The sequence below is a fragment of the Cajanus cajan genome, chromosome 7 (assembly GCF_000230855.2).
Source record: "Cajanus cajan strain Asha chromosome 7, NIPB_CcT2T_4, whole genome shotgun sequence".
Taxonomy (NCBI): domain Eukaryota; kingdom Viridiplantae; phylum Streptophyta; class Magnoliopsida; order Fabales; family Fabaceae; genus Cajanus; species Cajanus cajan.
In genome coordinates, this window is record NC_138523.1 from 38,752,094 (window position 1) to 38,776,304 (window position 24,211).

At 32.9% G+C, this 24,211-nt stretch overlaps 4 protein-coding genes across 5 annotated transcripts; 1 reads left to right on the plus strand and 3 right to left on the minus strand.

Moving 5' to 3' along the window:
• Window positions 1–1,164: 1,164 nt before the first annotated feature.
• Window positions 1,165–3,280, minus strand: PSB28 (photosystem II reaction center PSB28 protein). The gene is made up of 2 exons (XM_020351125.3): window positions 3,119–3,280; window positions 1,165–1,810 (listed from the first exon to the last, which is right to left on the minus strand). The coding sequence occupies exons 1-2, from the start codon at window positions 3,189–3,191 to the stop codon at window positions 1,344–1,346; spliced, it is 540 nt and encodes a 179-aa protein (XP_020206714.1). The 5' UTR covers window positions 3,192–3,280; the 3' UTR covers window positions 1,165–1,343.
• A 4,695-nt stretch (window positions 3,281–7,975) lies between these two features.
• Window positions 7,976–11,916, plus strand: LOC109807337 (uncharacterized). Its single transcript, XM_020369860.3, has 2 exons — window positions 7,976–11,069; window positions 11,282–11,916. Exons 1-2 carry the CDS (start codon window positions 8,426–8,428, stop codon window positions 11,686–11,688), a joined length of 3,051 nt encoding a protein of 1,016 aa, XP_020225449.1. The 5' UTR covers window positions 7,976–8,425; the 3' UTR covers window positions 11,689–11,916.
• Window positions 11,917–12,365: 449 nt separating this feature from the next.
• Window positions 12,366–17,626, minus strand: IAA11 (indole-3-acetic acid inducible 11). The gene is made up of 5 exons (XM_020353235.3): window positions 17,084–17,626; window positions 15,484–15,815; window positions 14,325–14,460; window positions 12,884–12,945; window positions 12,366–12,803 (listed from the first exon to the last, which is right to left on the minus strand). Exons 1-5 carry the CDS (start codon window positions 17,377–17,379, stop codon window positions 12,757–12,759), a joined length of 873 nt encoding a protein of 290 aa, XP_020208824.1. The 5' UTR covers window positions 17,380–17,626; the 3' UTR covers window positions 12,366–12,756.
• Window positions 17,627–22,076: 4,450 nt separating this feature from the next.
• LOC109804613 (uncharacterized) lies at window positions 22,077–24,196 on the minus strand. Of its 2 annotated transcripts, none has more exons than XM_029272884.2 (5): window positions 24,055–24,196; window positions 23,450–23,563; window positions 23,076–23,171; window positions 22,884–22,979; window positions 22,077–22,603 (listed from the first exon to the last, which is right to left on the minus strand). In XM_029272884.2, coding segments are annotated over exons 1-5 (519 nt in total). In that variant the 5' UTR covers window positions 24,056–24,196; the 3' UTR covers window positions 22,077–22,391. The 2 variants fall into 2 exon arrangements, with proteins under 2 accessions (XP_029128717.1, XP_020222050.1); XM_020366461.3 differs by lacking the exon at window positions 24,055–24,196 and adding an exon at window positions 23,874–24,026.
• Window positions 24,197–24,211: the final 15 nt, after the last annotated feature.

Genomic DNA, 24,211 nt, shown 5'->3' on the forward strand with positions numbered 1-24,211 from the left:
GGTAATATGCCTCTAATCGGTTTATCAATGTGATTAACTCTTAACTCTTGATTAAGGATAATTCTTGTCCCTTGATTAATGATAGTTCGTATTCAATAGGTATCCAATGGCCGATCAGCCGTCGGCCACCTGGTTCGGCCCTTCAGGTGCCGATTGGGTGTTGGCCACCTGGTTCGGCCTTTCAGGTGCCGATCGGGTGTCGGCCATATGGTGGCCGAAAGGCCTTGCCAGTACACTATTAATTCAAAAAGTTGTACCAATGATTAACAGTGACCTTACTTTATTATTATTATTGGTTGAACTTCATCTCACATATCAAGTTTGTATTCTGAGTTAAGTGAAAACACCCTTATTTAGTTTTTCCTTGAATAAGAACACATCTCGCACTTCTATTTGATCCAAACTTTGCAATTCCTAAGCTTTGAAAATAACTCATTTAGATATTTGTCTGCAAGAGGTGGTTTGATGAATGATGATCCATCCCTTTCTTATTCTCCCTCTCAAGGCCCTCTACTGGGAATCCCTCATGCACCACTCTAGTGAGGAAACCTCTTTTAAATCTAGCAAGGCTTAACACCTTTTTTCTTTTAAACACAACTCCTTTCAAGATTGGAAGGATAAAAGATGTATAACATTGCATCCATCAAACTTGTTAAATTATTGTCCATACAAAACCATTAAGGTTAACCTAATCATGGAGGGTTTAAATATTATACACCAAGTCATAAGTTTGAATCCTATTGTCTTCATTATAATTCCCATTCATCTAAAAAATATTTATTGCCAATAGGTCCTATTTATTTCCTCTTCATTCAAACAAAGATATTCTACAAACACACAATATATAAAGTTTGTACATATTTAGAAATACTTTTGATAGTATCTCTACTAAAAATAATCTTTATTTTTACTAGAAAAGTTCTCAAAAATATTTTTAACTTGTATAAAACATACTCATAGATACCCATGAATAAGTTGTTAATTGTAAAGATCAAAGACAAACCATGTTAAGAAAATTATCCTAAGCAGCATGTTAAGTATGCCATATTTCCTGGCAAAGTTTCTTGCTTATTCAAAACAGAATAGAAGGAAACCATCGATTGATGATCTTTCGAACTTGTCCATAGGAAAACAGTTTACATGGTAGTTAAACAGCTGCAGGAGTACAGGACAAGCAAAAATTCATAAAATCTTGGGTGTCAGAAGGACATGAGTATGCGAATTGAAGTTACACGAAGGCCAATTTAGCATTTTAGTTCACTCAAGAAATTTATGATAGTATTGTAGAAAACAAATTTCTGACAAAGGGCAAAAAAATAGAAGAGCAGAGTTAGCACATGAACTCATTTTTTAACGAATTGCAAACCGTTTGCATTCGAGTATCGCTCCATAAATCTCATGAATCTATCCCAGTCACGTGGAGTCCTCATGACATACTTGGCTTCAATTACTGAGGGCTTCCCATTCACAAATTTAGCATTTACATCAACTGACTGAAGGACACCTTCCTCATCAATCATGTAAAAACCAGTGATATCACCTATTTCACCCGAAGAATCGAAAACTGAGGGTTGATCAAATGTGAAGATAGCCATGCCATTTGTTCCATCCCTTGATTTAGTTAGCTTCACATCAGGTATTGTTTGTTCATCAGTTCCCTGGATGAACTGTATCTTTGGTTTGACCATCATGATAACAGGCAGGTGCATGGGAGTCTTTTGTGTTAGCACAGGTAACCTCAAACATGGCATGCGTAAAGTTTGACCATTGAATGATGAGTTTGCACTTTGATGGACAATTGAAGATGGAACTGCATAAAGGAACATCATAACCATTATTATTTTATATTTTGCTAGTGCTAAATATCTTCAAAGAAATCAAATACATCTCCAAAGTTCAAAGAACTTCTATATCTTGGAATCAAGAGTAAGGGTCAATGAAGATGAATACAAGAAACTGCACTACACTTGAGCATTATTGATTTATATTTTGCTAGTGCTCAATATCTTCAAAGAAATCAAATACATTTCCAAAGTTCTAAGAACTTCTACATTTTGGGATCAAGGAAGGGTAAGGGTCAATGAAGATGATACAAGAAACTACTCTACACATAAGCATTACTGCCTTTTATTTTGCTAGTGCTAAATATCTTAAAAGAAATAAAATATATTTCCAAAGTTCAAAGAACCTCTATATTTTGGAACCAATGGTTAGGGTCAATGTGAAGATTATACAAAAAACTGCTGTCCACAAAGAACAGTGCAGTGAAGCTAGAAAATTGAAACTAAAGGGTCTTCTAAGATTACTCTATATACTTGACAACATTAGAAAAACGCAAATTCTGTTAAGAATTGTAGATTCTCGGTTGTACTATCACTTTCATATACAACATTGTGAGAGGCAACCCAAGCTAATAGCTATTGAGTTGAAAATGATTCAAGGGACTAAACCCCACAAATTATTCTGAACAATATTATGGAAATTCATGTATAAAACTAAATATGAACCAACCATTACTGATGTTACATGTGGTAGCATAAATATTATTATTTTTTGATCAGGAATTTTACCTTAGTAATTTGTGCAATAAAGAACTCAATTAAATATTAACATGAATTACCAAAATAAAACTCTAAACCTGATCATAAAACACTACTAATATCACTTATGATACTATATCTAAGTTTTGTTAAGCATTATGTAGATATCAAGAGAAGAAAAAAAAATTTAACTGAAGAAGTGACAAACATTATCAAATTAATCTATTACTATAAATATTACATGAGTACCATAAATATCGTCGTATTGTTCTCTAACCAGAACAGTAGTAATAATGCACAATAAAGAATTCCTCTAAATATCGATGTGCAACGGTAGTACTTTATCTAAGTTTTGTCCTGCTAACCCTTTAAGTTGATCCCCAACCGTGCTGAAGATATCAAGAGAAGAAAAAAGATTTTTTTTAACTGACACAAACATTGTCAATTCAATAGTAAGTCATACATTGTCCAACTCAATTTCATCACCCTTGCTCATAAAACAATCTCAGACTCAACCTTTGAACACTTGATAGGAGAAAGTGCTGTTAGAGAAGATAAATTTGAAGGGATGGTGGTACCTGAGTATGAACGTGGCTTCTGAAGTGAGTTGGAGAGTGGAGAGGACAATGCAAGAGAGTGCAGAGTTGCCATTGCCAGAGAGAGAGAGATTCAGTTCACAACACCTCTCTCTCTCTTTCTGTAGCATGAAGAGTTAAATTGTGGTCCACAAATGTATGGTGTGTAACAAAGACAGCCACTCACTTGTGATGATAATTCTTTGCATTTTGCAAAGGATTGTGTGTGTGAGAGACTGATCTCATTTGTCACAATCGAGTGTAGATGCTGACATGGCAGCCCATGAATGATACACGTTGCACTAATCATGATTTTTGTAATAATTAATATTTTACCACTTGCCAAGTTAAATGTTTGTTCTATAAGTTAGTTACATTTTGTTCCTCAAATTATATAACTTTTTTTTCTTAAATTATCATTTAATTACAAATTATCGTCCATATTAATTTTGGTAACTTTTATAATGAATGACTGAAAATTATTATCGGTAAATTGTGATCGGTTAATAATATTTTATTCTAGAAAGTCATTGAACTCATTTTGTTTTTAGTTTTTATTTTATTTTATTTATACTATATAAAATTTTAAAAAATTATTTTCACATATTTAAATTATTATAATTAGTATAATTTCGTGGTAGTTTATAAAAAAATTAAACTGTCTAAAATTATCTTAACTATAGTGATTTTTTATTGAAGTGTTAGAAAACTCTATTGTACAAGTATGAAGGTGTAAAATTTGCAACATCTTGAAAATTGAGGGATAAAATTTATATAAAGTTTTTTAGCGAAGAAATTTACGATATTGTGCAACTGGGAGAAAAAAAGTGTAATTAAATTTATTTTATAAAAAAATTATGATACTTTTTAATATATAAAGTATATTATAATTAAAACATAATAATTAAACACTTTAATATATAAATTATAATTGAAATATATATATATATATACATATATACTATTAATGAAAAATAAAAAGAATGTGACTTATATTTTTTATAAAAAAATTATATTACAATGACTGTATTTTTAATTATTGATTATTTTTAAAATATTAATATTTAATTTAACAATTAAAATAAAAATATAAATTGAAAGAAATATTTTAAAAATGCTTGTGATAAAAAAATAACTCTGGAAGAGAACTCTTAAAAACATTTTTATTTAATATAGCTAATATAATTTATATATGCAGGAGATTGTTTGTTTGGACTAAAATGAATCTATGCTCATTGTGCATCCCCATCCTCTTATTGTACTTGTGCATGTTTAGTATTTGAATAACAACAACTAGGGTCCAGCCCATATAACAGACTTGTAAAAAAAATGTGAACCATCATGATAAATATGTAACCCAAAAATGGCCACCTAAATGGGCCTGTTCAACTTTATTGATGCAATTACGACACAATTTTGTTCTTGTTTTTTTTTTTTTGTTCGTCCCTGGAGTATCCACTGCCGACAGCAGTGACTAATTTCCTCGTTACGTTGGAGGCACCTCAAAGGGTGGGATAGCTGACCCCAAGATTTAACGCGACTGCATACATCAACTCCTACTACTGAACCATACGCTTGGGGTTAGTTTTGTTTTTGTTTAAATGTGTATAATCTATTATAAAAGATTTTTCAAATTTAAAATTACTTTTTTAAGTTCTGTAATTAAAAAAAATATAAATAAAAAAAAACTTATTTCCTCTATTCAAATCTGACAGTGAAACTATCACAAAAATCAATTTACAACAATGTTTGCCTCACATCTACCAGTGTTTTTATTAGTAAAAATATATAAAATGAAGCTAATTTGTCCATTTTAACGATATTGATGAAGGATCAACAATTTTTTTAAAATTATAGGGATTAAAAAATACTTTTAAATTTGGAAAGCCACAGATAAATTTATTCTAACTTTGAAAACATATTTAAACTCAATAATATATGATAAAATAACACTGTAAAAACAGTACATTCTAATTAAATTCTTTTATAATTTCAAAAACTTAGCACAAAAAAAGAAATTAGTGTGTTAGAACGAGTGGTAGTTTAGTTTCTGCTCTCTGGTCAAAATCCGACAGGGTAAGTGGTACCGTATTAAAAGAATTGGACCCATAGCATACTTTGATTACCATATTAGCGAATTCAATACCAAGAGCATAATTTCCCTTTCACCCATTTTTTATTTTGGGTGTTTGATCAAATATATTTTACAAAATCATGTAGTAAACAAAACTGAGGCCCAATACATATTGGGCCTGAAGAATATAAGGTGAGATCATTAGATCAAGATCCATACTAATATATGACTTGAAAGTGCAAAAGTATAACATTATAATGGTATGTGTTACTTAGGAGTGGCAAAACGGGCCAGTCCGGCCGTTAATGGCCTGTCAAAAATGGGCCGGGCTGGCCCGTCAATAAAAAACGGGTTGGAAACGCTAGCCTGTCGTGTTTAAGGATGGGCTAGCGAGTCAGCGGGCCAACCTGCATACCACAAAAAAATTACAAAAAAAATGAAAAATATTTATTTTATGTTCAAATAAAAAAAAACTACTATAAATAAATAAATATGACCATATGAAATTAAAAATGCATACATATTGTACATAATATATGTTCAACAAAATCAAATAGAAATTAGTCTACTTATACCAAAATCAAAACCAAATTATAAACTTATAAATTACTAATAATTTAAATTTTTTGATAGTTCACAAAATAAGTCCATTACTTATGCAAGCAACTAAAGCCCAATTACTTATGTACGTTGGCGGGTTGTGACGGAACAGCCCGTCATTTGGCCCGACGAGTTGGCGGGTTGAAATGATGGGCTCGACCTGCCAATTTTTGGTGGGCTAATGGGCTAACCCGCGGGTCACTGCCCATTTTGCCATTCCTAGTGTTACTTGACTTGCATGTCAAAGTTTGAATCAAGGAGTGCCTAAAATTCTTGTGGCATTAGGGAAAAAAAGGGAAAGGAAAAGGAAAATAATAGGCCAAAAAATAATTTTCTCGATGATTATTATTAGTTCTATCAACAAGCATGTACATGTGCAATTTGGAGCACCATAATCCCGTTTTAGCATCTCTTTGCTGTGTGTAAATATGGGCTTTTCTTCTTTTCTTTACATTTTAAAAATGATGAAAGGCTGGTTCTGGTTTTGCTTGGCATAAAGGCACGTGCACACACTTAAGAAATGTTTTCAGCACATTCTACCATCCTAGGATTCCCATTTCCCACAATTAAAAAAGGGTATAAGAAAGAACAGCCATCAAATAATTCAATATATGACTAATTCATTCATCATTTGAAATCCTCTCTCCAATTATAAGGAAAAAAAATGTACTTCACCAGGAAGCTGCTATTTCACGTGGCATCCATCTGTTTTGGTACATCAACAGATGCCAAATGTGTTCCAATTTCCGAACAATATAAAGGGCAGTGATTCTTATGATATCACCTCTTGAATCCAACACTTCACATGCATCCATGTGAATATTGGAAGAGATAAAAGTGCAAAAACAAAAAAGAAAGAATTTTGATCTGAAAGAAGTGGCAGTTGGTGGGCTCAGACCATGATTGATTTAGTGCACCACTTTGATCCCATTTCCTTCTGCTTTCTAATTTCTCTAATACTTTATTATCTATTATATTCTCAATGCCATGGAATTAATATCATCTATTACAGTTTTGTCTGCTTCTTATTTCTCTTTGGAAAAGAAAAAAAAATTTCCTTGAAAAATTAACATAAATAATTCTCTGATTCATTTGAGAATTGTTGGTTCTTTGATATTTCAAATTGTAGAACTAGGAAATTTTTTTGTTACATTTGCTTCTTGTGTGTCACAAATGATCAATTGAGTGCATGTCACTCTAGTTTTAAGAATTCCTCATAATCATTTTTGTGTCCCTTTCAATTTTTTATGAAGGGAGGAATTTGTCTTATTTTCATGTTTCCTTCTCCATGTAACATGGAAAGATTCCCTTCTCCAAATCATAACGAATAATTAACATTTATGAGTCTAAAACCATGAAATGGGCAATAATGGTTCTGATATTTCCTTTTCCCTTTTTCTTTCTTGTGTCTCTTCCTTCCTTCCTCTTAATGGATTACAAAATAAGAGGGAGAGAGGGTGGGGGTAGACACAGTTTCTTCACTCTTTTTTCTTAAAAGATTCCCATATTCACATGGTTTTCAGGTTTGGTTGGGATTTTGAAGAAAAAGTAATAAGTACACCAATGTTCTGGTGGATCCTAACTTTAGCCGTATGTTAGTTGGGCCATTTATGCAACCTTTCTGAATCTTTGTCATGGTTAGAAGTTACCACTGGAAATTCGACTTTTACAATCATGGAACAAACTTAAAGTAGTTAATAAATTATTTTGTTAAATGTGCTGCCATGGCAAGATGCTTTCTGTTCAGATACTGTTTATTAACAAGTCAAGGTTCTGAAAGCTGTTATAGTAAAAGATCAAACGAGATTATAAAGTTAACTTAACTATGTAGTGAGGTAGTTATATTTTTTTGTAACTTATATTTTTCTCATTTCTGGTAGCTGATTGAATCTCGGTCATAAATTGCCAAATTGATGTAAATATTTGTAGACTGATGAAAATACACGGTACTGGTTAGTTATTGAATGGAGAGTGAATTATTTGTTATAAATACATTTATTTATTACCTAGCTAAAGAAGCAAGACAAAAACTTGAGGGTGAAATTAAAAAAATACCTCACCCCGATGTTCCTCTCAATGCAGAAGATCTAAATTCTTTCATTCCTTTATTCTCAATATTTTAAGTAAGAATGTAATTGCCGTAAAAGGGGTTCATAATTAAAAATTAAGATAGAAACAATAGTTTTTTATACATAAAATACAATGACTGCATCATTATTCCTCCTTCAAGTTGACAACGATCAGATGATTACACATAAAGGAAGAAGTAGAAACTAAACCAATATGAATGGCCACATTCTCTCCCATGTTTTATGTCGGAGGAAGTTCCAATAAGTCCAAAGCTTCATCGTCCTTACATGAACATTACTATCTGCTTTGAAATACCAAACCATTAACCTGAAAAGCCCTTAAAAGTGACCACATCTAATCAATGGTTTATTATTAGCCCACACTATTATATATCGAATCAACTACATTACCATCCTTCTTTTACCTTTCCTCACACACTTGAGATGTCACTCTCTGTCAGTGTTCTGTCTACCCCCCACATGATCACCCTTCTCCTCCAGTAGAGAGTGCAAAATGCAAATGTCACACAACTGAGACGCTGATCAAGCAAAACAAGAACAAGAAAGATGCAGCTGAAAACTCAGTTTCTCTTCTACTTCTATTGCATTTGCTGTTTCTCTTACGGCTTTGCTGCTGCAGCACATGATGAAGCATCTGCTTTGCTTTCTTTAAAAGAAGGTCTTGTTGATCCATTGAATAGCCTGCATGATTGGAAATTGGTGGACAAAGCAGAAGAGAAGAATGCAACTCATTGTAACTGGACTGGTGTCCAGTGCAACTCAGGTGGAGCTGTGGAGAAGCTTGATCTCTCCCGCATGAATCTGAGTGGCATCGTGTCCAATGAGATACAAAGGCTGAAGAGTCTCACTTCTCTCAACTTGTGTTGCAATGGATTTTCCTCATCATTGTCATCCATAGCCAATCTCTCCACACTGAAGAGTCTTGATGTCAGCCAGAATTTCTTCACTGGTGACTTTCCATTAGGCCTCGGAAAGGCATCAGGACTAACGACCTTGAATGCATCCAGCAACAACTTCTCTGGTTTTCTTCCTGAGGATCTTGGAAATGTCTCTTCCTTGGAGACTTTGGATCTCAGAGGCAGCTTCTTTGAAGGGTCAGTTCCAAAATCCTTCAGTAAGTTGCACAAGTTGAAGTTCCTTGGTTTATCAGGGAATAATCTCACTGGGGAAATCCCAGGAGAGCTGGGGCAGCTTTCATCACTTGAGTGCATGATTATTGGATACAATGAATTTAAAGGAGGGATTCCAGCAGAGTTTAGAAATCTCACCAAGCTGAAGTATCTTGACTTAGCAGAAGGCAATCTAGGTGGTGAAATTCCAGCTGAGTTGGGGATGCTCAAACTGTTGAACACAGTTTTCTTGTACAAAAACAAATTTGAAGGCAAGATTCCACCAGCAATTGGCAACATGACTTCATTAGTGCAGCTGGATCTCTCAGACAACATGTTATCAGGAACTATTCCAGCTGAAATTAGTCAGCTGAAGAATTTGCAGCTTCTGAACTTCATGCGTAACCGGCTATCTGGTCCTGTGCCTTCTGGCCTTGGGGACTTGCCTCAACTAGAGGTGCTTGAGCTATGGAACAATTCCTTGTCAGGGAAATTGCCTAGTAACCTTGGCAAGAATTCCCCATTGCAGTGGTTGGATGTATCATCCAATTTACTCTCTGGTGAGATTCCAGAAACTCTTTGCAACAAGGGCTATCTCACCAAGCTTATACTCTTCAATAATGTCTTCTTGGGTCCAATTCCAGCAAGCCTATCAACATGTCCTTCACTTGTTCGTGTTCGAATTCACAACAATTTTCTTTCTGGGACAATTCCTGTGGGTCTTGGGAAGCTTGGTAAGCTTCAGAGGTTAGAATTGGCTAACAATAGTCTCACTGGTGGAATTCCTGATGACATTGGTTCTTCTACATCCCTTTCTTTCATTGATTTTTCCAGAAACAACCTCCACTCTTCTCTTCCTTCAACCATTATTTCCATTCCAAATCTGCAAACTTTAATTGTCTCCAACAACAACTTGAGAGGGGAAATCCCTGATCAATTCCAGGACTGTCCCTCACTTGGTGTCCTTGATCTCTCATCAAATCGATTCTCTGGAAGCATTCCAGCAAGCCTTGCTTCATGTCAGAAATTGGTAAGCTTGAACCTACAGAATAATCAACTAACTGGTGAAATCCCAAAAGCATTGGCAAGCATGCCTACATTGGCCATTCTTGATCTTGCTAACAACTCTCTACACGGTCAAATACCTGAAAGCTTTGGTATGTCTTCAGCTCTGGAAACATTCAATGTTTCACACAACAAGCTAGAAGGTCCTGTCCCAGAAAATGGCGTGCTAAGAACAATAAACCTAAATGATCTTGCGGGAAATGCTGGCTTATGTGGTGGTGTTCTTCCTCCATGTGGCCAAACCTCAGCATATATATTAAGTCATGGGAGCTCACGTGCAAGGCACATTCTTGTAGGATGGATCATTGGAATATCATCAATACTAGCCATCGGCGTTGCAACTTTGGTAGCAAGATCTTTATACACAAGGTGGTACACTGATGGATTGTGCTTCGGAGAAAGATTTTATAAGGGTAAGAAGGGGTGGCCTTGGAGACTGATGGCATTTCAGAGGCTTGATTTTACATGTAGTGACATTTTATCCTGCATCAAGGAAACAAATATGCTTGGCATGGGAGCAACCGGGGTTGTTTACAAGGCTGAGATACCACAATCAAGTACCATTGTGGCAGTCAAAAAGTTGTGGAGATCAGGATCTGATGTTGAAGTAGGAGGTAGTGATGACCTTGTTGGAGAGGTGAATCTTTTAGGGAGGCTAAGACATAGGAACATTGTTAGACTACTAGGCTTTCTTTACAATGACACTGATGTGATGATAGTTTATGAATTTATGCACAATGGAAACCTTGGAGATGCCCTACATGGTAAACAAGCAGGGAGATTGCTTGTAGACTGGGGTTCGCGATATAACATAGCTCTAGGAATTGCACAAGGACTTGCTTATCTTCATCATGATTGTCATCCACCTGTGATCCATCGAGACATCAAGTCAAATAATATACTGCTTGATGCAAATCTTGAGGCAAGGATAGCAGATTTCGGGTTGGCCAAGATGATGCTCCGGAAGAACGAAACAGTCTCCATGATTGCTGGATCCTATGGATACATTGCCCCTGGTGAGTAACTATATAGTTCATACATACTTTTGCAGATTAATGACTGAGAGCTAGTTGGTTAGTTAAGAGCTCAAAAAACACATCTTTCAATCAGCAGATTAGGATAGAAGAGAAGACTGTCTGTATTCATACTTGTTGTGAAGAGATGTTTCTTCCTTCTTAAATGTACAAAATTTAGTTTCTAACAATTTCAGTTCTTTATTACTTGGCAGAATATGGATACTCCTTGAAGGTGGATGAGAAGATTGACATTTACAGTTATGGAGTGGTTCTGTTGGAGCTTCTCACTGGAAAGCGGCCTTTAGATCCGGAGTTTGGAGAATCTATAGACATAGTAGGGTGGATTAGAAGGAAGATAGACAACAAATCTCCAGAAGAAGCATTAGACCCCAGTGTAGGAAACTGCAAGCATGTTCAAGAAGAGATGCTTTTAGTTCTTAGAATAGCACTTCTTTGCACTGCCAAGTTCCCCAAGGACAGACCCTCCATGAGGGATGTTATAATGATGCTTGGAGAGGCAAAGCCTCGGAGAAAGAGTGGTAGTAGGAGCAGTGAAACATTTGCAGCTAACAAGGAGATGCCAGTTATTAGCACATCACCAGTTAATGGCCTTCTGTAGGAACCAAAATTGAAGTTTTCCCAGGCTGCTACAGGATTTTTCATTGTACTCAGAGCTGTAATTTTGTTAATTTCTTGTAATTTTGTAATTAATTCAGTAGTTCACAATTGTTGTTTAAATATGTATATCAAGATGGATTAACTTTAGCAAGGGATTTGTCAATGAATTGTGGCTTTGGTGATGAAGCATATATTTCAGTCAAATAACCAAATAAAGCAATTGTACCTACTATCATTTTAATAGCACTTATATATATATATATATATATATATGTGTGTGTTTTTCATTTTTTGGCATGTGTATGGGTTATGTACGTACAAAAAGTACTTTTTAATTCCTTAAAGTCAATGGAATTCTTATTTACGATTCGATTGTGCTTTGTCTAAATCAAACTCTATCTGCATCAAAATGAGTGCCACAAATACCCGGAAGTGATGACTTTAGATTAAAATTCCCGCAATTATTATTTTTAAACGTAAGAGATTGCTTGTGCTTGAAGTTCTTGTCCACATGATTGACGACAAAACAAATCTTAGCACACATTTTAGCTTTGTCAAAAAGCTACAACCATGGATCACTTGGATGCGGGCTTGCACTAAAGCATTATTCCATTCAAAATTTTCAATGAGCGCTATTTTAAAATTATGGTACGAAAAATTGATATAACTAGACTGTCATTTCAGAAAATAGGTATCCTTTCAAAGGAAATTTGAATTTACAGTAAAATAAAGTTCAATCAAAACTTTATAGCTGACAAAGTTAGCAAACATCTCGCATTTACAACACTAAGAAGCAGTCTGACTTGTATGATTAGTAGTATTGCAAGGAAATCTATATGCCTGCACCCTCCAAGTGAGATGAATAGAGAGGCAGTGACAAAGATACCAAATTAAACAAACAAACAAACTGAATTAATTAAACAAAAGTGCGAGATTTGATCATTTAAATCTCAAAACTCCATATACTTGCAGTATTCCTGTACTTCTTTCTCTTTCTGTTTTTCCCCTTCTTCTATTTGTTTTACATTTAAGGAGACAGGTTCTGTGTCCTTGGACATGAAAATAGTTTCTATATGGGTTTACTTTTCTGTCTGATGTTTTCTTCCAATCTAGGTCCTGCAAACAAGAAGTAACTACATTAGCAAAAGAAAAATATAGGGTAAGGAAGTTCTTGGAATAATAATGCATTTGCTTACCAAGTCCATTAGCCTCAGATGTTCTCATGATTCTTAGCCTCCTCACTGAGCTAATGAACATCCTGATTGTCATTAGAAAGAGAAAGATAAATAATAAAGCAGAGAAACACGAGACCCTCATTTCAGTGTTAAATCATAAAAAGACAAGCTAACATGAAACTACTTTCACTGTTCAAGAAAAAGATATGAACCTATCTAATATATTAAGTTTATGACTTTATTGAATTATTAATTCTTAATAGGATAGAGCATAGCACCAAATGGTGGGTTGAGTTTTGGAATATTAGTATAGGGCTATGGGATGTGCAAACAGCAGTAAATTGCAATAATATATTAATGAAAATATCTTGAACCAATTTCTGGTAACGATGATTTTATACAGGATCAAAACAAAGGGTAAATCATGTGATTACAGGAATAGGTGGAATGAGTGTCTGCACAATAAGAAGCATGAGAACAAGTAAAATGACACATAAAACCCATCTCTGACAGTCATCCACTTCAACACACTCTCCTCCAGTGACAGAATTAAAAACATTATCAGCTATAGAACTTAGACAAAGCCTCCCTAAAAAGAAACTCACACAAATCAACAGACGGTCTACAACAAGCCAGCAGGTACTCCTAGCACTGAGACCAGTAATTTGAAAATAGGATTCTGCACTGGTTTGAGCTATACAAAGTAAGTTTTAACCCTTATGCCATGTGTTTATGTTTGTTACATATATGCATATAATATATCTATTTTATATCATAAAATAGGGTTTTGCCACAGACAAATGCGTTAGGTTTGAGGAAACAGGAGGGAAGGGAAAATGAGGAGGCTAAAATCCTCCTCTCCCATTTTTGTCTCCTGTCTAATATTGAGGGGATCTGAAGGACAGGGAAAGTAATTTATAATTTTTCTAATAAGCTGATAAATTATCCTTGAGATTTTATTTATCCTTCTCTCCCCTCCATTAATACTTGTAAGGTACTATAACAGTATATTACTATCATTTTCTCCCCCTTCCCTTTGCTAACAAAACAAGGGGACCCTCCCCTCCCCTTTGTACCAAATCAAATAAGGGGATTCACTCCTTCCTTTTTAACCAAACATATTTTAAAATAAATTTATTTAATACAAAATACATTTATGAACATATAAATTTTATTGTTGAACTTGAATATATTTTCATATTATATCACTAGTTTGACCACAGTTGAACCAATAAACCATGAACAAGAACAAGTGTTTTCACTTTTCACTAGTTCAATGAGTCCAATTATAAAAACATTGCTTACTAGCACATAGATACAATCTCATAATGTCCAAAGCATTACATGTATTATTTGACAATTAACTGACAATACAAAATTATTTTTGCACTGCAGTATCAGTAACAACATGCATATTTGATGCTATTATAATAGAATTGATGTTTGTGGATCAATCACTTACCCCCAAGGAACATCTCCAACAAGCATCCAATCTCCTTCCTTGTCTTCATAAGTGAGCACAAACTTGGAAGATCCATCCAACAATTTTGAATGCCTTTCTCCTCCAATAATAATGCCATGGTCCTCACCATTTGATCCTATTGACAAAGATGTCAGTACCATTGGGTGAAAGAAGTAATAGAAGACAATGAGAGCACAAAACTACATGATTGCCTCCATCTTAATACAAAATACTAAAGAGGGAAATAGAAAAAATGGCATATGCAAGAATTATTTCAATGATGAAAAACATAGCATCAAGTTATCACATATTCCCACTGGTTATGAATATATGCAAAAAAAAACTCATTTGTTGGTCTCAAATATAAGCAAATCTCAATCTATTTAATGTTGTCATCTCCAAAATACCCCTTCATTAATTGAGATTGTATTTCTGATGCTTCTTTTTATTCTTGATACCAAGCTTCAAGGATAGTTTAGGAAAATAAGTTATTGTTTAGATGGGATTAGCAAAATTAAATGATGTAAACAACCTTTCTTAATAAGCATGAATTGGTTTATTTTTTCTTATATTCAGAACCAGAGTATTTGTTTACATTTTTTCAGATGTCACTGAGTGTTTGGGAAAAGTAAAAAATAGTTGCTTCACATCAAAGCTCCTAAAAACAGTTTGGAAACTGCAGTTGAAGAGTATCTTAAACAGGTTGCTCGGTGGCTTTTTATCTTTAAAGTTTTGCTGTATTTTGAAAGATCATAAGTTACAGAACCATAATAATGAGATATTCCCGAAGAAAAGAAGTACAAAGAACAGATATAATCCTAACATGACAAGGGAAAGATGAGAAAAGAAAATTTTAAATCCACATCATTGCAACCTGCATAAAGCATTCCACACATGCTTGTCAGTTTTTAATTTTTCATCAACCTTCAAAATATATCATTTTGATTTAGTCACAAGATATGCCTAAATCTTAGTGAGACAAGAGGAAGCACCAAGTTACTATTAAGCCAAATTTAAAGCAGACACACAAAAGAAATGATACAAAGTCAACAAAACATTCACCATACAGATGAAATCTCAGTGGTCTTGAAAACATGTCATAATTCCCTGAAAAAGATGCATTCTATTTATTATTAGTATAAAGACCAAGGAAATTCACCTTTGCAAGTGATGACTGTAGTTGATTCATTAAACATATCCTCCAATGTTTGCGCTAAGGTTTCATAGGAACTATGAGCACTCAAATCGACCTTCCTTCCAATTGGTATCCCATCCATATTTACCTTGACAAACAGGGAACTCCTGAGGTGTCTTTTTTCTTTGGCATTAATGTTATTATCATTGCCATTGTCAGCACTCTTCCTTACTGCAGTAGTATTGTTCTTACTCTTCTCAGCCACAGAGTCAAATACTTCTGGTGACTTTGTATGGCTATTGTAGTTGCAGCTATTCACTCTATATGTTCGAAGTGGAGGCCATCCAACTACTTGACTGTTTGGTAAATTCAAGCACAACAGAAATGATAACCCCATCAGTGATGAAACAAAAATAAAATTGGTAAATATTTAATTCACTTTGTTTCAAGAAAGGGACATTAACTCTATAGACAACTTGTTGAACAATAGTAAATGCAAACCAATTCTTTTAGAAATAGTTAAAAAAAAAATAAGTTACAAATCAAGAGCATAACTCAATCCACTTATGCCAATCAATAACTTTGGATACTTTCATACACTATAATGACTATATGGTGATTCCAACTCCATAAGATCCGCAAATGCCTTATTTTGCCCAACAAATAAGCTATTAAGATATTGACATGACACACAGAGCAGACAAAACATACCATAGTTTTTTTACTCGAGCTAAACTATGTATCATATTTGGGGGCAGCACAACATACCAAATCCTCCCCCCATTTTTTTTTCCCAATCTTCAAAATCACCCATTCAGGCCAGAAAATTTCAAGATGTTAAAAACATACTCTAGTAAAATATAACTTTAGCCCCATCTCCCACTGCTGACTCTAATTCTGCTATTGATTATAACTTTCCTTATTTATTTTTTTAAGTTGTTGGATCTAACTATAAGGAAACTCTTAATCATGCACTAGATTTGATTTTTAGATTGTACATTTATCAATTGAATTTGACATAAAGTCAACCAATCACGATCTTAATAACATTTATTTTCAGTTATGTTCAAGGAAACTAGCAATCTTGCTCTTCAGAGTTCACAAGAATGAAAGACTCCACCGTTGAGAACTTATGCTATAAAATTCTCCCACATGTACACAACCAACTGAATCTAGATCATCATAAACACAGATACTCGCTACGATTCCTCTTCCCCGTTACTATTTCCCAAAGTGCAAAATTGTTTTTAAATGGTAACCTCATAATAAGATGTTAACGCTAAAAAAAAACATAAAACAAGCACGATTAAACAGCATCAGATTAACTTCTATTCCATTAACTCCTTAACTCATTTAGTCCTTGAACTTTCCAAACTCAATCTAGCACATTGAATTTCCTCGGATAAGTAACACCATGTGATTCATATATTCAATAATTAAAAGGGATGAAGTTGAGACAGCAGCACAAAACCCAATATACATAATTCCACATCAGGTAAAAAGTCAACAAGATCGAATTGTAAAACAATTGTACTAACAAGAAGGTAAGTAGGTAACCTATTCAAAGCAAGACAACATACATAGGTAAAGTAAATAGTAAATTCAAGAATAGGATGAAACATACCTGGGACGGTTATTGGCAGCAAGAGAATCAGCAGCTCTCTTGGTGCCAGCAGTGAAGTTGGGAGAGGAAGAAGAAGAAGAAGAAGGTGATGATGCTGAAGAAGGAAAGTCCCTAGCAGTGTAAATTCTAGCATAAGAAAGAGGAGGAAGAGGAGGAGGAGGGGCATGGACATGGTGGTGAGACTTTGAAGAGCCAGAGAGGCTCAACCCAAGACCCAATTCAAGCTCAGACTCTTCTGGGCACGAAGAGTCCTCCGAAGAAAGCACCAAGTTGTCATCTTTGGACAGCGTTGACATCGACCCACAATTGGAACAATCACTGAGAAGGGAAAAAAAATAAGATTTTTGGGAGAATTGGGGAAGAAGAAGGCAAAGGGGTGGATGAATTTGAAGGGAAGAAGTGTATAATAAACGGTTAGGTGGAAATGGTGATGGAATTGAGAGTGTCGGAGAGAGAGAGGGAAAGGGCACTAAGCAGTGTGGGCCCACATGTCTGGTCTAAATTGTGCGGTTCCTCCATTGATCGATGTTTTGCTTTAACTTGATTGTACTTTTATTATTATATTTTCTCCTTCTTCTAGATTCTCTCTCTCCTCTTTTTCTTTCTCTACACTACACACTCTGCTATTGGAAAACAACGCATTCAATCACTCCTCAATTTCTCATCCTCGTATCATGGCGTGAGATATCATACACTACACACCAACCGTAACATGAGGAGGGAAGACTAGAACGCAAAGTCGCAAACCACATGCTACATTTCAGTATTTGACACTTTTTTTCCTGCGTTGTATTTGTTTTTTTTACTCCAAAATTTAACAATCTTGAGAATATATAAAAAATATATTTGATAAGTCGAATTGTCTCATAAAATATACATTACTATCAAAAATAAAATAAAGGTTTGCTTTTTGTAAAAAATAATAATAATAAATCGTCACAATCAAGATTATTTTGTGACAGCTTAGTTAGATAATTTTGTGACTTTTCCTTTAGATTGTCGCAACTAACAAGCACAATAACCCGTGATTAAAAATTTATATATAACTTTTAAAAGTATAAATATATATCATAATTATTTTTTATAAGGTTTTATACCTACGATTATGATTAGTAGGTTTTAACATAATTTTATTTAAAAATATATATTCTAAATATAATTTATTTATTGTCATAGACATTTTTTTAAATATTTAGTTAGAACTACAATCCTAAAGATCTGTTTTATAATAATTTAATATTAATAAAAATATAAAATAAATATGTTAAATTGTATAAAAATCAAGTTTAATTTATTTATGATATAAAATTTGTTTTTAATATTTAATATAATTTTTTAGATAATTTATTTTAAAACATATGTTATAATAAAAATTTTAAATAGAACACAAATTTTCCAACCTTTTATATTTTGATTATTTTTTAATCAATGTATACAACCTTACAATCTTGATCATTTTGATTTTTTTAATCAACTTATACAATAAATAGAAAATACAAGGTAAACATGCATCCTGCAAATTTTATTTTATCAAAAATTAATTTTTTTAATATATAATATTATATATGTGATCATTAATATATATATATATATATATATATATATATATATATTATAATTAAACATTTTTAAAAAATTGGTTTGTTATTAAGGAGTATTATTTATCACATATGATAATTAATCTCCTACGAAAGTTTGACAAATATCAAATAAATAAACATTTCTTTCAAATTTATATTTTATACATACAGTAATTTAAATATATTTATTTATTTTATTAGAATATAATTTTTATTTTTTAAAATATTTTTTTTATAAAAAAATATGTATGTGTAAAATGATAGTAGGAGTAAGTGTCTCCACTCTCTTGCATATAGATCCGTCCCTTACAATAATAATCATCATAATAATAAATGCATATTATTATGATGACAACAAAATTATGATGATGACAATTATGATAAAAATATTGCCTAAAATAAAGATAAAAGTTTTACCTCATATTCCATTTATTCTTAGGTTTTTAACTAGTAAATAAAATAGGATTAAAAAAATTATTTTACCAAATAATAAATTAAGATAGGATATAATAAAATTTCCTAAATTTTTTCCATGACTTATATTAATAATCTAGTAAGTCATTGGTTTGAAGCAAAATTCATAAAAATGTTTTACGCGTGTGGTGTGTAATATGTTGAAAATGAAGCATGTCATTGGTCTTCACTACAAATTACCGAAGCAAGGGGGAGGAGGAGATGACAAGTAGTCAAAGTTCATTCGTTAAGACATAATATTACTTTAATAAACTAATAAGTTCCGAAATAATGAACAGATAACTAAACTTCTTAAGTATAATTAATAGTTATTAAAATGTGCGGTCCAATATGACCCTTGGGTCAAGTATGAGAAACAGGCCAATTTGACTTTTACATGTACGTGATTTTGTTGGTCACAAAGACTAAACTAGATCATTCCATTTTTTAGACATTATTTATAAAGAGTGAAAAGTGGTTTGTGTTCTATTAAAAGTAGGATGAGAAATAAACTCGTATTCGTGAGTAATACTTGAACTCGTCCTGATTTTGATGAGAAATATTTGATTTAATCGGATATGAGTACATGTACGAATAAAACTTGATATGTTAAACCGGGTACGGGTACGTGTATATATATACATGTTCCGTACTCGTACCCGTCTCCATCCTTGATTAAATTATATTAAAAAAATTTAATATTTTATTATGTATAATTATTTATTATAATGTAAAATATTTATAGTTATTTAATTATTAAGAAATTTCTTGATTAAAATATGAGATAAAGAAACAATTTAATTATAATTATAATATAATAAAAAAAATAATTTAAAAATATTATGTATTTTTTTATAAAAAGTAATAATATTTTTTTATGAATACAAATATGGGTATACCCAATATCCAACAGAGATAAGGATGAGAACGAAAATTATATACTCAGTAAATACAATTACGAGTATGGGAACAAGGATGAGTTTGAGTTGCATAGTAATAGAGACGGATTTCATGTAAAATCCGTACCTGACTGGCGTGTTACCATCCAGAGACGAGAAGAGATAGAAATTCGAGAGAAAAAAAGATAGAGGCCTTAAAAGAAGGGGGAGTGTGGTAGGACCGAAGGGAGCAACAACATAGATGGGTTCCAAACGACAAGCCGACAAGGGTGGGACCAGACATCACACGGCTCGGAAAAGGAGAATAAGGTTTCGTTTAATGGAGAAGTGTGGTAGGGAATGGCGACAGGCGACAGCCCACCACACATGACCATGACCAAATCAACTCTTAACCCTTTCTTTCGGTTCAGTCGATATGTATGTGGCCCAATTCTATGCATACATTATACATACATTTCCCCAATCTTCTTTCTTTTCTTATCGCACGTAAATGTATACAAGTCAACATCCTGAATGCGACTTTACCTTGCACCCTTCACACTCCACACTCCAATAACTTCACTTCATCCTCACCCTGCTTCTCTCTTTCATAACATTTTTTTTCTGCTTTAAATTTTCTTTTACCTTCAAAACAATTTTCTCCTTTACTACTTCACTCACCTATAGTATGTGGACAAAAAGTTAAACTATATTTCAAAAGTTCTAAACGTGATCAAAATGGAGCCACCCTAATAGAATGTGTGTGACGGAACGGAACGATTCCAAGCATACACTACTAGTAGATAAGTTGCATGTTTGATTCTCTCTTTATCTTTTGTAAGTGGTAGCATAAATGAAAGGTTTCTATACACTTTATTTAATTTATTTATTTGTTTTTACCTATACCTCGCTATCGTATAAGGAGACCTATAAGGAGAACAATTTTTATTTTCAAAATATGAGAAACAATAAATATTAATTATTTATGTATGAAGTAAGTTGGGATTACCTCCCTAATAAATTCAACTAACTGTAATTAAGGTAATATTACCTCTTGCTTTTAAAAATATATATATCATAATAAAGAAAAAAAATACCCATATCATATCACCTTTTAAAATTTTACATTTTTATCAACCCAATTTTTCAACATTGACATAATAGTACTAAAAATAAATGGACAACATATTTAAAAAGAAACAGTTTAATAAGCCAACCTGTCCCAGTTTTTGATGGATTTGGAAGGATAAACTAAGTGAGCTAGTGGGTTGAGTCACTTAGCCTACCTCCAATTTTGATGAGCTGGTTGAACCAACATACAAAACTCTAAAACCCAACATTGTTTTATCATTTTTTTTTATGAATGAAATAGTAGAAAGGGGATTTTTTTATCATATTTTATTTTCCTTCTTTAATTTCTTGTAATTTGAAAAAAAAAAAAAGTGTAGTGACATGTTTCATGTTATCCATGTCACAACATAAATTAATTAAATTAGTCCAATGATTATAATAATAGTGAGTTAGTTATTTAGTTTATTGTGACATATATCGAATTTTTTCTCTAATTATATTATAATTATTCATTCAATTAATTATAAATTATTTCTTTTACAATTTTTTTGTTTTTATTTTCATCTCAACCATGGCTTCTAAAATGATAGTATAAGGATGACATTACTTGTGATAGGACTACATAAAACTCTTTAAGCTCATTTTCCTCTCTTTCTTCTATTTCTCCTTATTTTCTTTATTGTCTCAAATTTTTCTCCATGCACAAATAATGAAGTAATTTTTAAGGGCTCCATGAAGTTATCAATAGATGGAAAGGCTAGACAACACATTTCAACATGATTGAAGAGGCGCCTAATTTAATTCAACTATGCTAATAGCCATCTAGTATTGTGGCTTCATGAATCTTTCTGCATCATGTGCCATGTCCACTATATATAACTTCAGAAAATGTTAAAGTTGCAGAGTTTACTTTAGCAGAATACTAAGAAAACAATTTATTCCAGCTTCCATAAACAAACCCCATTCAGATATATCATACTAGTTAATAATATTGATAGGAGGGGAAACTAATTTATCCACTGGCTGAAGTAGTTTTAATTATAGTTTTTGAACGGTGAAAAGTGAAAACATATAGAGACAAAAAAAAAACAGTAATAGTGCTTATTTCTAGTTGAAAATGATTAAAATCGTTAAGACATTATCAATTCACACAAATTACAAATCGACAGAATTTATAAAATACAGAACACAAAAATAACTCTTGGAAGGATTTCCTATTTCAACTTGTAATTACCAAAGCCCAACTCAATGAACGTATAATATAAGAATCAAACTGGACCGAGTTTGATTGATGTCCCTTCTTTCAGGCATGGCCTTTTTTCAAAGTTAAAAGTTTCTAACATACACTTTTGCTTTAAAAGGAGTTTTTCCTTTGTTGAATGCCTCACATTCCTCTCTGTCCAAATATTTTCCTTCCTTCACCTGATTAGACAAAACTTTAGCTTGAGCTTCTATCTTCCCTTTTGCATCTTTCTTTCTGTGACCTGATGATATACTGCGGTTCAAGTCATTTATGCTTCCAATTAACCCATCATTTTCTGAAAGCAAAATAATAGTCTCAAAAGTGAAAACATGCATCATAGCAAAGAAAAACACTATTAGTATTTGGACAAAACTTTGAGTTTCTTGCGATTAGTTTTATTCTCATCAGAGTTAGAATTTCTCATTAATATTCATCTATGCCTAATATAGAGATAAATCTTCAATTCTGATTGAATAACAGTACTAATCACACTTAAAGAACTATGACTAAGTTTTATCCTTAGTTTTTATGATGTCTTCACATAACACTGAGCATTTTCCACTAGTAACAATTACCGGGACTAGATAAGACTGCACGTGGGCGAATAACAGAACAAGATCTTGCATTTTCTTTTGGACTCTCACCAACTCGTTTCATACTCTTCAATACTCCTGTGGAAGTTGAAACATCATTAAAATCTAGTTCAGTTTCTCCCTTAATTTACAACAAAAATCAATGTTAAAGAGATAAATGAGGGAAATCTTAACCTTTAGTTGAAGGGGTGGATCTCATTGTTACATGTTGAGGACAAGCCTTGGTGCTTTTGGAAACTGAGGGTGGAGACTCAATCTGATTCTTCTCATCTGCTCTCAAAGATTAAGAATTTCGTGTTTGAACGCAGTCCCAGAAAAAAAAATTGCAGGGGTAAATTTTTTTTATTAAGTTTATTTATAAGTTAAAATTAGTTTATATAAGTTAAATATGTTTTTAAAAAGTTAAAGAGAGTTAATTTTTTCAAATTAATTTATACACAAGCTAGTTTTAATTTTTAGAAAAAATTATTTCATTTTTTCTTTTTATCTTATAAATGTTAACGGAGAAGCTTATCTATACATAAACCGAATCAAAGCAAATGAATTACCTTCAAAGGACAGTAACTCGATTAACTTTGAAAACATCCAAGTTCCACTATTTTTTTCTGGATAAACAAATTCTTCTTGTTGTTCTGAGACTCTCACTTTCCCCTTGGGATTCACTTCAACAAACAACACAAGTTTATAAATAAAAGGTGTGTGGTAACCAAACAAAATGTTGTACTGTGACAAATTAATAAATAGCTATTAACAATAAGAATTGAAAAATGGATGAAACCAAGAGGGATCTTCTGCCATTTTGTAATTGAAATTTCCAGATGGTTTCTCAATTGCAACTATAAGAAATCGGTGAAAAATATATTTTGCCTACACATGTTGGATTGGTGAAAAGCAAAGTGAAAGAACATAGAACCATAGAACTTTGACATGAATGTGTTATAGCAATAGAGAAGACGTGTGAAGGAAACTCACTTATGCGTTGTTTTAAAATCAAGAGTTTGGAATAGATTTGGTATTGAAAAAATATGAAACCCTTAGAAAATTGAAACTTCTTGTGGTTTATAAAGGGCGAGCCATTGGAGAAATTGTTAAATGAGTAAAGAAGAAGTAAAAAGGATGGGGTAAAATGAAAGTGGCAATTATATTTCTTTACTTGAACACAAAGTAGGTCAGATTGTTCAGAATTCAGATCACATGATGAGTGATACCGAGTTAGAACTATGACATTTTTAAAGCAGATTCTCAATGCTATGAGTATTGAGGTAAGAACTCCTCTCCTTCAAGAAATGTTTGAGAAATTTATTGGTGGT